We start from the raw sequence: 15784 nt of genomic DNA on the forward strand, positions 1-15784 counted from the left end.
AAAGATATTGAAACGGCAGATATAATAAAGTTTAACCCACCGTGTATAGCTACATGTAGTTTATCCGCAACAAATATAAAACAATGTTGTTCAAGCGTTATATCTTTTTCCAGGACTGCAGAAGAAACGAATTATTGCGTTTAATGGATGCTTGGATTTATTTATTAGTGTGTCTAGTAATTTCGCTTTTCAGTCGTCGTGTGTATATAAACAGTTTTGTTTACTTGTTGTTTTTCTATTCAGTAATCCTGCAGGTTTTGTTGAGATTAAACGGAGACTTCGGTGTGCGGATCGGCTGCGGGTGAGAGGAGGGGTCAGGGGGCGGGGTCAAGGGTGCCGGAGGAGGGGTGAGCGTTTAAAAGCCACAGCTCGTCCCGCTGTAAGGACATTCAGAACTGAGCGCATCGCAAGCATCTTCTCTATGATCCTGCGATTTTGATCCCCTTGAGACTTTTCTTGGCTAAATTTAAGACAACAATTTAAGATTCCAACATCAGAAAAAGCAAGGACCGCTTTAAACAACATGAGCAGCGACTACAGCCAAGATTACTACGAGGAGGCGGCCAACAGCACCATGTGTGACTTTGATGAATGGGAGCCGTCATATTCCTTGATTCCTATCCTCTACATGCTCATCTTCATCCTGGGCCTCACCGGCAACGGCGTGGTCATCTTCACCGTGTGGCGAGCCCAGAACAAGCGGAGAGCTGCGGATGTCTACATAGGAAACCTGGCTCTCGCTGATCTGACCTTCGTTGTGACCCTGCCCCTGTGGGCCGTGTACACTGCCCTGGGATACCACTGGCCCTTTGGCATCGCCCTCTGCAAGATCAGCAGCTATGTGGTTTTGCTCAACATGTACGCCAGCGTCTTCTGCCTCACCTGTTTGAGCCTGGATCGCTACATGGCCATCGTGCATTCCCTTACCAGCACGCAGCTGCGTACCAGAGGACACATGCAGGCATCACTTGCCACCATCTGGATCCTATCCGGCGTGCTGGCCGCACCCACGCTGCTCTTCCGCACCACTGTGTACGATGTTGAAACCAACCGCACCTCCTGTGCCATGGACTTCAGCCTGGTTGTGAGCCAACCGGGTCAGGAGGCGCTGTGGATTGCAGGCCTCAGCATCTCTTCCACAGCTCTCGGCTTTCTCATCCCTCTTCTGGCCATGATGGTCTGCTACGGTTTCATCGGCTGCACCATCACGCGTCACTTCAACAGCCTGCGCAAGGAAGACCAGCGCAAACGCCGGCTGCTGAAGATCATCACAACGCTGGTGGTGGTGTTCGCCGCCTGTTGGATGCCCTTCCACGTCTTGAAGACCATGGACGCCCTGTCTTATCTCAACCTGGCGCCCGATTCCTGCACCTTCCTCAACCTTCTCCTGTTGGCCCATCCATACGCCACCTGCCTGGCTTACGTCAACAGCTGCCTCAACCCGCTCCTCTACGCCTTTTTTGATCTGCGCTTCCGTTCCCAGTGTCTCTGCCTGCTGAACCTGAAGAAAGCCCTTCATGCCAGTCCGGCCAGCTCTCTTTCTTCACAGAAGACAGAGGCGCAGTCTCTGGCTACCAAGGTGTGAGGAGGCGGGTGGAGGGAAGAAGTCAACAACCCTCGAACTGTTACATCCTTTACATGAACTCAAAGGTAAATTGTTGGGGACAAATAGACATTCCTTTTATGTGACTTTGGGAACTCGAGGAACCGGCTTCCCCTGTCTTCCCCTGTCTTGGTACTGTGAACTGAGTCTGAAGAACCGGTGCCATGGATTTATCCTGGTGTCTCAAGCCGAGACTGGAGATCACGGAGGCACCTCAAAAAAAGCAGAACCCTCCGACAGCTGCACTCCAGACGTGCAGAACAGAGTTGAATGTATATGGGTGGGGGCTTTCTGACTGCCTTTGCCCCGCATGTGGGCGCATGGGTGCCCCTGGAGAGATTCATAGACTTGCGGGGTTGTGGGTGGTCCGTGGAAGGTATGGAGAGAAAATACAGCTCTTCTGACACTGCATGCATGATGTTTTTAACTATGCTCCTTGCCATCTTGTTTTTTGGTTATTTGTTTTTCGTCCTGTAAGCACTTGTTCAAGGGGCAGAGATAAGAACCCAGTTGGTCAGTCTGTCTTATCTAAGTCGTCAAATTAGGGGAGGAAGGGACGGGTGACTCACCCGAGAAGAAGTGTTGCAGCTTGATTAAAGACTTTCGGGGGGGACGAAAGCATGGAGGGGGGGCTCAGACAGACAGATGGCAGCCAACAAATGCTGTCGGGGAAGCGGGACGCCCAATTAATAGGTGGCAGCCTCGACAGATGAGATACCCTTGCTAGAATTTGCGTGTGAGTGAGCTAATGAAATGTGTGTAGTTGACTTTGATGAATTGTTTTTTATTTTTAAACATATTCTTGAGAAAAATAATACAACTGCTGTATGATGAATATATACAGTACTCTATGAATAAAATCAATCTTCTTTATCAAAAATATCTTCTGGTTTGCGCTTCATTTCTTAAAACCATTGCTTTCTGCTGGAATTTTTGCAACATTCCTTTACATGAAAGGTTTTCCTGTTAATGCCGGGCTGCCGTGGCTCTTATTGTCTGTTTAAAAATCAAAACTGGCAGGAAATGCATGTTGAAGGCTGAATTCCTTTTGTTCTTGGCTGACTCAAAGGGTTTGTGTTACTTAAACAGACACAGCACTAAGTTATGTGTTAATAGTATGTAAACACAAATATATACAAAAAAAGTAAAGCAAACTTTCAAAAAATAGATTTATTTAAAATTTAGATTCTTTATGCATGTATTATTCCAAATATAGAAATCAAAATAAATAAATATAAAATTATTTCAATATGACATGATTTAAAGAAAGACTATACTACATATACTGTATCTTTGTATAGATAATTTACAGTTTATTTGTCTTTGTCAAACCTTTACGATACAATCTGCATATAGGCCAAAAAACTGTTACATGTTTTTGGTACTTTGCCTGAAATTAGAATGACATTAATAGGCAAATATTCTTCATTTTCTAAACAGTAGTCTAATGATTAAGTCTTTCCTCTAATAAGCTTTATGAACATTATCATTGTCGGAGAGACTGTGCTAATCCAAATGGAATAAGGCCTAGTTCCAGTTTTTTTTATTAATCTTAATCTAAAAAACTAATTAAAAATAAAGTGTTTGTTATTAGTTGTCAGAAGTATCACAGTTGTGTTTAGTTCTTGTTTTGTTCTAAAGGCCTTTAATGTATCTATAGTTTTAACACAGTTATAGTGCAGTAACCATGCTTTTCTATTACCATAGGTTTACAATGTATAATTATGAATAAACTGTGGGGATTGTAGAAATAGGCCTATATTTGTGGTTATTATGGTTTTACTACAAATAAAACAAACAAACAAACATTTGGCTACTATAGAACCGTTTAAAGAGGCAAAGTGTGCCTTGAATTGTCATCATTTATTCCCCTTTATGCATATAAAACCTGTATATGACTCTTTGTTCGGTGGAACACAAAAGGCGATATTTTGAAAAATGTGTTTTTGTATTCACACAATGGAAGTCAATAGGGGTCAGTGTTGTTTGGTTCCCAACATTCTTTAAAACATCTTCCTTTGTGTTCTTCAGAAGAAAGAAAGTCAGACAGGTTTGGAATGACATGAGGACGAATAAACAATGAAAAATCTCTTTGGTTTTATTTAGCGAGTGCATGTTTTTTGGTGGATTGATATTGAGACCATTTGCATTACAAAAGTTTCATTACATATATCATGGAAATACGGTTATTGTATAGGACCATGCTTCACTTGTAGTTACTGTGGCTTTGCAAAAAAAAAGAATGAAACAGTTTATGTGGCAAGATACGTACCAAAGTATTTGCAAACATGTCCATTTTTATTTGTGTAGCATTCCACTGTATAAAGCAAAACACACTTATCTGAAGGTAACTTGGGGAATTAGAAACAAGACTTTGTCCAATGCAATATAAAGATTAACGTTAGCAAAACCCCACATCTGTAGAGCTGGAAAAACATGCAGCAGAATCAAATAGGAGGAACATAGGAGAGGAAAAGTGCCAGAATAGAGGATGTTTCTACTATGTAATAGATAATATATATATATATATATATATATATATATTTATATATATATATATATATATATATATAAATATATACATATATGTAGAAGTGGCCCATAGACAATGTACAAGTGTGTTTACGTGCATTTGCTAGCGTGTGTGTGGGCTTTGTGTTTATTTTGGCTTGTTTATTTGTTTTCTGTCAGTGTTATTTTACTCAGCGTCAGCAGATTTGCTTGTGTTGCACACATTTCAATAATGTTGTTCTTATTAATGCTCGTGAACATGTTTCCTTGCGACCAAAACCCTACAGCATTCGTATGAACCTGCATACCTCCCAATACCACCACATCTCCATGTGCCCAAACCACGAACACTAGCCACATCTTCCAACTTGATCTTTAATTCAAATTTACCACAGGAAAATAAATATTTCCAGACCGATGGATGATTCAATAAAGAAATCGGAAGAACATCAATAGAAGTTGGTCATGCACCGGACCTCCGTGGTTTTTTGGGGTCCGCCGCAAACACTGAACATGTTTCTTTGTCAACTTCATTTTTTTATATATTTCTTTGTGCTCTAACAGCTGCGGTATGTGGGCACAGATCACATGCTCGGCTCAAGATTGTCCGCAGGTGTCAAATTATACCTTAGGGTTTCAAAAAAGCCTGGACAATATTTCTAGAGACCTTTTCAAAGATGTCGTAAAGATTGAGAAGAGTAATTTAATCTCCCTGATGAATGTGATTTTCATGGTGTGAAGCTCACATGTGTTAAATGAGCCGCTTCTGTTCTTTCAAGTGAAACATTTACATGATGGAAAGAGGAAATCTGAGAGGCCTTTGTGTAGTCAGTAGAATGAAAAGAACATGAAATTTTGTTCATGAAATGCTTTGTGGAGCCTCTGGAGCTTTTGTGACTCCATTATATCCTTATTCAAATTGTCAAATGTCTGCATTCTTAAATATGATCTTAGGCTTTTCTAGAAAACGTGACTTGATCTACTTAACTTACTAAAAGTGTGAAAGTTTTGGTTTGTTTTGCACGTTCAGAAAGTATATTTCAGTCCGAGTGCACTTGTGGTTCTGCATTGCAACAAGGACTTCTGCAAAAGCTACAGCTGGTTAGACATACATTCATAAAGTCTTGCGTTTCTTAGAATTTTAAATATTGAACAAAAAGACCAAATACCAAGATTTTACAATTTGACTGTGCTCTATACAGCTACATCAGAATGAGGAAATGATTCATGTTATGGGAGGTATTGATGGATATACTGGATATACTACCTGAAGGTCACATGTTGGTGATTTCACACTTTTACCACTGAAGTTTCCGATTTCCGGATGCTTCCGCACACTGGAACAACCTTAAGCACTGGTACAGTTTTATAATATGTGACTGTAAAGAAATCAGAGATGTGTGAGATTATTTATGACGATGTGATCAGAATCGAAACTCTTGAAATGGACAGAGGAGAGAGAGTGGAGATGACGGTGGACATCTATGAAAGTTTGGATTTTGTAAGAAGTCATGAAAATACAGAGAGACAGCAAGCGCTTCAACACACAGGTACTGACACTCATTTCTCACTTGATTTATTGAAGTGAGAAAGAAAAGACAAATGTAATGTGATGTTGGTTATTTTCAGGAATTGTTTCAGTGAAAAACAGAAGACACAGATCAGTTCAAGTGTGTTTGTGGTTGTTGTGTGTTCTTCTGTTGACTGCTGTAATAGTGCTCTGTGTGTATTTCACCACGGACAGAAACCGCTTACTAACACACAACTATAACTTGACCAAAGAAAGAGAGAAATTATTTATAGAATACACTGAGAGACTGAATCAGAATAGAAACTTGACTGAAGAAGGAGAGGAAATGGAAAACAAGAGCTACAGACTGCAGCGTGCCCTTTCTGAACAAGGTAAACATGTGTCTACTTTTCTTTAAATAAACGGAGATAGAAAACGTACAGTAGCCTTTTTGCATGAAATTGTTTTTTTTTTTATCTAAACTTTTGTGTAAACAGATCAACGCTCTGATCACTTTAAATGGATTTACTACAACTTCAGCTTTTATTACATTTCATCTGAATGGAAGACTTGGAGTGACAGCAGAGACGACTGTAAACAGAGAGGAGCAGATCTGATGATTATAAACAGCAAAGAGGAACAAGTGAGAGAGATTTAGTTTGTTCATTCACGCATTTTTGAGTTTGTTTTGAACCACTCAGCGAAAAACAATTCATTCATATTTTTTGTTTTAATCTTAAAAAGTATTACTGATCTACCCCAACAGAGGTTTCTGGAAAATGGTGTGGCTGGTAACCGTTATTGGATTGGTCTGAGATATGAGGAGGGGCTGTGGAAGTGGGCAGATGGCGACATATTGACAACTGGGTAAGGGGTCGTTGAATGTAACTGATGATCAGCCATACAGTTTATCTACACTCAAACTAATCTACTAAATGAAAATCTAATGTGTCGTTGGTGTATGAGGTACTGGAAAGATGGACGTCGCAGCTGCAAGAATATTTGCTGTGCTTCTGCAACTTCATTAGGATGGACCGAGGATCGGTGTTTTCAAGTTAAAAAATGGATCTGCAAGAAAATTATTTTAAAATAGCTTGTTAATATATATCCAAACAGTGAAATAAATCCACCAAGGCTTTAAACAACACCATATGTGTTTAGAAAGTCTCAATATATTGTTATATTTGTATTAAAAAGCTTTACTTTGAAAGAATTTGTTTGTATTCGTCTACAATGTGTTTGTATTTGGGCAACTCCAGCTCCACATGACATTTCCAGCCTAAACTTGAAATATTAATACACGGTATTTAATCATTTAAAACGTACTGTGTTTTTGCCATTTGCCATGATCCAAGGTTTATTGAACCACCAGTTTATATTTTCATAAAACCTGAGAATAGCCATCAGAAAACATCAACGTTTATATTTATGAGGGAAATAAATGTGTATTATGGATGTGACAAAAAAGGACACTGATCCAAAAAACACAAAAACATGAATGGAACCCTTTAGTAAATCAGTTTGATAAAGAAAGATAACATTTGGATGGAATTACCGTGAATTAGATGTGTAGGCTGTTAAAGTATTTTTATACTTTTTTTGTTGACAACTGAAATCATTGTTTTGATCATCACACATATAGGCAAAAGTCAGATGATTTCACTTCCCAGAGAGGCTTTTGAAGGAAGTTTTTACTCCCTGCTGGTCAAATGAACAGCCGTAGACTAACACCCCTACTCTCCCTGTGACTTTACTGATAGAGACGAATCACATCTGATGTGTATTTCACTTTTTTCAATATAGCCTCTCAGCTTTAACCACAGCGCAGTTTAACTCAATTACCCCAGCTTTCATGTCCTTACTTCACCACATTTGCCAACAAACAATGAACTACACAAAAGCCAGTGCCCAAGTACTCACTTGTAGATATTATTTTTGAGTGGGGTGTCAGCGTTACAGGTTTGGTTTAGTGTCCCATTCAAAATGTATATACATTGTCTAATGATCTATTAGGGTCTAAATAAATGCATTCATGTAGCAAATGTTACAATCAAAGCAAAATGCCCCTAATGAACAAAAAAACTGATTGTAATGTAATGCACAGATGAAACAGATTTTCTCTTTGATAAGCACATGTCGCGCTGCAGAAACGGGTGTGAGCAGCACCATCAACTGATGCCTTGAGTAAACTAACGTTTCATTAACACAGCAAAGAACCGAGCTAACAGCGTCTCAAAACAACAGACTTTAAGGGAGATGAGCCATTAGTACACAATACACTCTTAGACTAATAAACATCACAATGTCACATGTTTGCCCTTGAGAAAAGCCTGGGAACCTAATGTTATTCATGAAACCGTCTTAAAAATAATTGTGATGTCTCTATAGCACAGCTGGCTGACACAGAATTCTGTGTTGTGTTCACAGTTGCCATTATTTAAGTCACATTCGCAGGCGTGACTTTTTTTCGACGTTCTATCTGCATATTGATACTGAGCTTCAAAGTTTTTGCTTTGCATTTGACATCGCAGATAGAACCCTTCATGTTTTCAAAACAAAAAAGCAAATGTACACAACGGTAAGAAAAGCCATCGCACAATGGTAATAAATTGACGCTGAAGGGGAATATGTGAATAACTACATTTAGACAAAAATGTTGGATAGAACCTTATCGTTTTAAACGTGATGATTTTCTTATTCCCTCTATTTTTGATGACCTACAAGGCCGGTGACACTGTTGAACCTTCAAGAATCTTCCTGACGCCTGTTATGTACAGTAAACAGTACAGCAAATATGGCTAAAAAGTAAGATTTGCAGTATTTCTTTAGATATTAATATTCAAAAGGAACGAAATTCATATATTTGTGTGCACACTTTTTTATTGGGGTTATGCTACTGGACACACAAGTTACCCCGAAGTTAACTTCCGGTCTGTGTTCGGTATAATTTGATAATTTACTTTATATTAACGTCAACTAACATTAATATTTGTTGGATATTCCTTGTTTTCAAACTACTTTCGTAAGCCTACTGGAAGTTAAGTTGTCCACATAACCTTTGTTTATGTTGTTGGCGCTAAAACTTTAAGCGTGTGTTTTGTTGGAACTTTATAATGTGACTTTAAAGATAAGTTTCTTGAGTTTTGTTCAAAGTCATTTGAATAAAAGTCTCTGCTAAATGAATGAACGTAACATGTAAATGCTCCACCACACCTGCATTACACGTCACACCCTAAGCTAGCATTGCTTCTGATGAATCTGAATAACAACAACGCCTGAATCATGCTTAAGCATTCATAGTATATTATTACCGGATATTTATGATAAGGACTGATAAAGCTAATGCAGTAGTTGTCAGAAGTGTTTGCTGAATGATGCTTTGTTGTGATTGTTGCTTTTTTGACAACGCCTAGATCATTCTTGACCAATCAGCATCCAGGGCTGGAACCATTCCTCATGCCATAAAAAAATCCCACCCTGAGAGAAAAGAGGGAAAGACCCAATCGAGACCCAATCCATTATAAATCAAGGCAACAAAGCAGTTCGGACAAAAATAGCTCTTGAGGAAACGTGTGAGGCGTTGCTGGGCCCGAACAATAGGAGTGAGGGTGGCTCAAGGAACAGCTTCAATCTGAAACCAGTGATGGATACAAAGCGGGAAAAATGGAGGGAAACAAGTGGTGACCCCCGAGGCGCTCGTGGAAGACTTGTGGCATCCTGCTGGAAACCCTGGTTCATACCTCCCAAACTCATCACATCATTTTGTAGAGCGAGACGGGGGGCGTCCGTGCACAAGATAGGGGTCACAGGGCGAGAGAAGGCTGGGGGGACAATGAAGAAGAGGAGTTCCTGTCCAGGGAAATCCTGTCTTTCAACGGCATCACATCGTGGTCGAGGGTTGTGTGTGTGTCGGGACCTCCTCAGATAAATCTGATAAAGCAGGCCACACCTGAGGTTTTATGATCGAACCCGAGGTCAAAGAGAGCATGCGTACGCCAGGAGCGGTCTATGGACACCTCAGCAGGGCTTTCACACACCGGAGGAAATCATCAAAGATTCTTCCTTTGCGAAACAAGACCAAACTGAACATCGTGGACACAGAAACACGTCGTCCGCATGCGAGATGCGATTCCACCGGATCCACCGGAGAGCTCATCCTAAGGGCACAAAGCATCCCTTCATGAGCTGCTCCATTCTGGCCATTGTGAGAGCTGCTTTTAGAGTCTTCTCAAGCTCTCTCTCTCTCTTCGGGCCTGTCACTGGAGCTAAATGAGTTCCCTGTCATCAGCTGAACTCACAGAAGGCTCAGCTGCGGCGGGCATTCAGAGGTGTCTGAGCTGACAGCTCTCTCCTCATCATAAACACTCGTGGTATGTGAATGAAACTTCAGCGTGTGAATAGGAAAACATCACCTGTCTGTCGGCCTTGTCTAAAAACAATGACACATTGAAATAGAGACATGGCTGCAGTCTAAGTGCCACGTAATGGGCATGAACAGATATTATAGAAGCACAAGCGTTAAACCTAGTCAAACAGCATATACACTGAATCACATGTGTTTATTAAAACACACATATTTGTTTTATTGAGAATGTTTTGGAGAAGTCAATATTTTGATAATAGTTACGCTCTATCTAACCACACACACACTGAATGCATTCAGGAAAAACACAATAAAATCCCCTTTAACTGCTTTTAAACAGTTGGATGCTGATGGCGTTAAACAAAACTAGATGCCACACACACTCTTCTAGACAGGTGTGTAAGAAACAACATCACACAAGTGACACTCACTGTTTGGACACTGTATTTTCTGCTAAAATAATACATTCACTGTGACTGGGTTGTTAACAGATCTGTCAGTTTGGTAGTTTGTAGATGGTTTCATCGGATGCACACGCCTGACTCAACGTTAACTTCCGGTGTGTTTGATGATCGGTCTGGCTGTATTAAATCTACAATTTGTTTAAAGGGGTCGTGTAACTATGTCCCTAGACAAGTAACGGATCTTCTCCTGGTAACCCAAAATAAAAGCGGCTAGACATCATTTTTAACTTGGTAGTTATTGTGATTTATTTGTTGTTTTTCTTTTGCTTGATTTCAGCAATAATTTAACGTAACGGAAGTTAAGTTTGGTCTACGAAAGCGTGCGCGTGCTGTAACGTTTATGTAGCTGCTTTGGAACAGTCTATAGACGGTTTCATCTTAACATCATAAACAAACGTTACAGCGCATGCGCCGTGACCCCAACTTAACTTCCGGTGCACATTCACAAACAATAGAGCGCCTGTAGATTATTTCCGATAACAAGCAAAAGAAACCGAGAAGAAGCGTAACTTGGCTAAACTTGTCTCTCCAATATTTTGATTTAGACTCCGATACCAAACTCACCGCTAGATGTCAATGTGCCATACGGTTTGTTTAAAAGCGCTCGAACTACAGGACCGATTCATTTATTAATTTAATAAAATGAACATGCAACAAAATTCAACAAATAATGGTACAATTATAATACAGTAAAATTATAATACAAATTAATATTAACATATTCATCAAATATAAATAGTTATATTAGACTAGCCAAACACAAACCGGAAGTTAACTGGGGGTCAGGCGCATTTGTTAAATACAAAATAAAGAATACTGGTACAAATTCATGATTTAATCCATACTTTTAATATTTCCATTAATTTGACATTTTGAACATTTGCAGAAATCAACCCACGAAATGTAAGTTCAGTAAACGTTGACGAGAAGCTAAAATAATTTGTTGTGAAACAACGACACCTGCTGGTTGACCTTTGAACACGCGATTTTCAAATAACCTCAAGGTTTCAGGTGTGTCTCCGCAAAATGATGTGATGTCTTTTTATGTGATTTAAAAATACTTAAATATGGAAAGACAAATACTTTTTTGCAAAACAATGTTCCTTTGTTGTGTGTTTTTCTTAATTACTTACATTTACATTTATGCAGACGCTTTTATCCAAAGAAACTTACTCAAGGCATACTTTTATTTTATAATACTTTATTTTATGTTTAAAATAAAAAAGCATGTACATGTAAGTTCGAGAAACTGTGTTACTTGAAAGTCTATCTAGTTACTTTTATAATGCTGATATTGATTTTTAATCATGGCAGGAGAGCCAGAAAGTTCAGTTGATTAGAATAAGAAAGCAGCTGCTGTGGCGTCATCAGCGATGTCATGCCGCCACCTAGTGGCGGAATGTGGTACTACCTGGAAAGTTCCTGAACCTGCTGGTCTCCCTTGAGCCATTGCCAATTGTTTTCAGAGAGAATCCTGGAGTCAAGGGGATTTCTTGAGAAGCACAAAACCTCTTCATCCTAATAATGTTTAAATGCATCTAGTGTCAAGGTATGGCATGTATATAAACAATTGCACACTGCTGTATAACCGAAGTTTCATATACAGCCAAAGAGGGCATTCGAATCTAAATACTGTACGCTGCAGGATGTATTACTGATATACTAAGTAAATGTTAGACAATACGAAAATGTATTATTTTAATTTTTGCATAAGATTTTCCAGTACATTCACATATATCTTTGTTTCATAAGGGCGACACTGATGCATGGAAGTCTCTTACTAGACGGTGTGTTTTAATAGTACCAGAAGTCAACCTACATGGGTAACATGCTAAATACCTTTCATTTCCTGTACTGGCCCGTCATATATCCGGTGATGATCAATGTCATTGAAGTTTCTGAGAGACACAATTTTGAAGTAGGTGCTTTAGTTTAACTGTAAGAGATCACAGATGTCTGAGAGTATTTATCAGAATGAGGGTCAACCTGAGACTCTGGACAGAGGAAAGAGAGAAGAGACGACTGTGGACTTGTATGAAAGTTCAGATTCTGTAAGAAATCAAGAGAGACAGCAAGCGCTTCAACACACAGGTACTGACATTTATTCATCACTTGATTTATTATATCCACTTATTTACATTATGTGATGTTTTTTCTTCCTGCTGTGTATCTTTTGGGATGTTTTTAAGAAAACAAAAAGGTCAAATTAAATCAAATATCTTTTAAGCTCAATATCGCAAATAAAACCTTCAAATTTTAAGGCTTCAAAATATAACATGATGGTTATTTTCAGGAAGTGTTTCAGTGAAGAACAGAAGACACAGATCAGTTCGAGTGTGTTTGTGGGTGTTGTGTGTTCTTCTGTTGACTGCAGTAATGGTGCTCTGTGTGTATTTCACCATGGACAGAAACCGGATGAGTCATGAACTCCAAGCTGCATTAGAAGGTAATTGTGTTTCTTTGTGTTTTAAAAGATAAAAAGAGATAGATAAGTCTTAAAAATTGATTACTTTTATGTCAAAAGAGCTGCTAATACGAGCACAGAATAGTAAAAATTTTTTTTGCAAATTCTAAGTGTCGGTAACAAGTTTTCTGACAAGAATGTTAAAAACTGAACTTTCAGTGTTTTGTGAGTGGTTTTGAAACAGACACAATGTTTCCATCGGCACCAAAACAACAAAGAGTTCAACGAAAATGAGTAGAAACATCACATCTTACAATTTAAGTCTATTATATGAAAATTTATTTGGGATGTTTTTAACAAATACATTAGAAACGTCAAAACATCACAAACGATTGTGTTTGCGTTTAGCCTAGTTTGGTAGTGACGTTGTAAATTGTGGCTGAGCTTTGCTTATTTTAGACTCATGTTTTTCCGTTCTGTTTGTGAAAAGTAGTTTTTTGGGTCACTCAAAGTTGTGGTGTATGCTGAACTCTTTGGTTAAATACCTTTGTAGATAATTTGATCACCAGACAATGTCCTTCACTATGCAGTGTGTTATATGAACAAGCACCTCTTGTGATACCACTCAGGTCCTCTGCATATATTTAGGGTTCAAATTTTGACTTTGAACAGAACATTACAAAAGTTTTTTGAACATAGGCCTTAGTTTAGTTTAATTATAGGGAGTAACTGGACGACAGATATTTAGGTAATATGTACAGTATGTATATTTATGTAAAACAATTGAATGTGTTTTATTTTAAATAATCTTTAAATAGATTTTGGTTAAAATTTGATGATATTGTGTGTAAAATAGTTACTTGGCCCTAATCATGCAATAGTGATGCTGTGAACAACACCAATGAAAAGTACAGTTGAGATGAACAGTTCTTCTGCTGTCTGCTGTAATGACTTTGTGTATATTTCTTCTTCTTAAGAAAATGAACATTTACTTACAAACACTAGCAAACTGATAGAGGAGAAATCTCAATGTCTACTGAACACCAGATATCTGTCTGAAGAAAGAGATCTGTTAATGAATGAAAGCACGGAACTGAAGGGATGGTTCACTGAACAAGGTAATCTCGTGTTTACTCTTCCTTGAACGTTAAAAACTATTTGTATTTGTATTTACAAACATGCACCAGTCTTATAAACGATAATCTACATTTTATTAGTTTGTTCCCTGGGAAACAAATGACTTTAGCGTTGGAGCCAAATGCCTAGTGGGCAGCGCTCCTAAAATAGACACTGTGACCCGAGTTTTCTGTTCCCCTTTCTCACCCTTTACTTTCCCGTTCTCTCCTCACACTGTTCTGTCCAGAAACAGCACAAAATGCCCATAAAATATGGCCCTAAAATGAAGAAAATTACAAGTCTAAACTGTTGTTTTAACAGATCAGCGCTCTGATCACTTTAAATGGATTTACTACAACTTCAGTTTTTATTATTTTGTATCTGAATGGAAGACTTGGAGTGACAGCAGAGAAGCCTGTAAACAGAGAGGAGCAGATCTGATGATTATAAACAGCAAAGAGGAACAAGTGAGAGAGAAATATTGAATGTGGTTGTGTTTATATGCATTAGTATACATTGGTGTTTGTATATATCACTGTTCAATGATGACAGGTGATCATACAGAAGATTACTAGCAGTAAATTTTGGATTGGTCTGAGTACAGAGGAAGGCGCGTGGAAATGGGTTGATGGAACTGCAGTAACAGCAAGGCGAGAGATCATTGAAATCTTCTAAGTAATGATCAGTTACATTAAAAGTTATTAAGATTATGATCCTTTGGTTTTTCAGTTACTGGATGAATGGATTCCCAAAATATTTTAGTCAAAACTGTGCTGTAACATCTTCATCATCATCTTCATCAGGATGGAGTGATTGTTTGTGTAAAGACAGATATGGCGGGATCTGTGAGAAGAGAATGTTCATCCAAAACTGAAAGTTTCAATTTCACTCACCCTCTTGCAATTTTAATCCTGGATGACTTTCTGTTTTCTGCAGAACACAAATAAAATATTGTGAAGAACGTTTGTAATCGAACAAAGGAAGCCATTCACTTGCATTGGTTTTGTGTCCATACAACAGAAGTGAATGATGAATGGAATCTACCAACATCTTTTGTGTTCTGCGGAAGAAAGAAAGTCAAGTTTTTAAATGACAATGATGAAAGAAGTTTTATTTTTGTGTGAAATGTCCCTTTAATCGTTGTTTGTTAACTAGTCAAGTTTGTATTGTTTTACACTGACGGATGAAATCAATAATATTCATTATTTCATTATAAAAGCCCCTTCAAGGAGTGAGATGATACATTACAGAGAAAGATATTTGGACGAACGCTTGTAAACCAACAGCTCTTGGACCCAACAGGCTAACGGTAGTCGAAAGTGTTCAACAGAACAAACAAAATATAAAGTAATTTTTCCTACTATGGTGGTCAATGGGGTCCAAGAAGTGTTTGGTTGCAAGCATTCGTCCAAATATCTTTCTCTGTGTCAAACAAAGAACTGTATACATTTTTACACTCAAGTAAATAATGACAGAATTTAAATGTTTGGGTGAACTATCCCTTTTATCAAAGTTATGGCCGGATCATTTAATAATTACAAAAATTTTAAATATCTCGTCCACATTTTCTGTCTTTGTGATATATATACAATTCATTTAGACATATAAATAATTAGTTCCTTCAACGTTTAATCCTATATAATAAAATAACATACAACCATAACACTGTTATTATGTTTGTGAGTTTTGTAGTTCAGTTATTTATATGATAAGATGATGGTGGACATCTATGATAGTTCAGATTCTGTAAGAAATCATGTCGCCACCCAGTGGATGAATGTGGTACTACTTGAAAAGTTCCTAAACTTCATGA

The 15784-nt window shown here is 38.3% G+C and overlaps 2 protein-coding genes and 1 long non-coding RNA gene across 3 annotated transcripts; all 3 read left to right on the forward strand.

Moving 5' to 3' along the window:
• The first annotated feature begins 390 nt into the window (after positions 1–390).
• On the forward strand, positions 391–2476 carry aplnrb (apelin receptor b). The gene has a single exon (XM_079447918.1). It carries the CDS (start codon positions 524–526, stop codon positions 1583–1585), a length of 1062 nt encoding a protein of 353 aa, XP_079304044.1. The 5' UTR covers positions 391–523; the 3' UTR covers positions 1586–2476.
• A 2964-nt stretch (positions 2477–5440) lies between these two features.
• On the forward strand, positions 5441–6831 carry LOC306889943 (uncharacterized protein). The gene is made up of 4 exons (XM_079449343.1): positions 5441–5664; positions 5744–6016; positions 6122–6267; positions 6391–6831. The coding sequence occupies exons 1-4, from the start codon at positions 5511–5513 to the stop codon at positions 6493–6495; spliced, it is 678 nt and encodes a 225-aa protein (XP_079305469.1). The 5' UTR covers positions 5441–5510; the 3' UTR covers positions 6496–6831.
• A 5933-nt stretch (positions 6832–12764) lies between these two features.
• On the forward strand, positions 12765–14428 carry LOC306889324. Its single transcript, XR_013786197.1, has 3 exons — positions 12765–12897; positions 13833–13973; positions 14293–14428. It is a non-coding gene; the product is annotated as an uncharacterized lncRNA (long non-coding RNA).
• The last annotated feature ends 1356 nt before the right edge of the window (positions 14429–15784 follow it).

The sequence above is a fragment of the Barbatula barbatula genome (genome assembly GCF_947034865.1).
Source record: "Barbatula barbatula genome assembly, chromosome: 24".
NCBI lineage: Eukaryota > Metazoa > Chordata > Actinopteri > Cypriniformes > Nemacheilidae > Barbatula > Barbatula barbatula.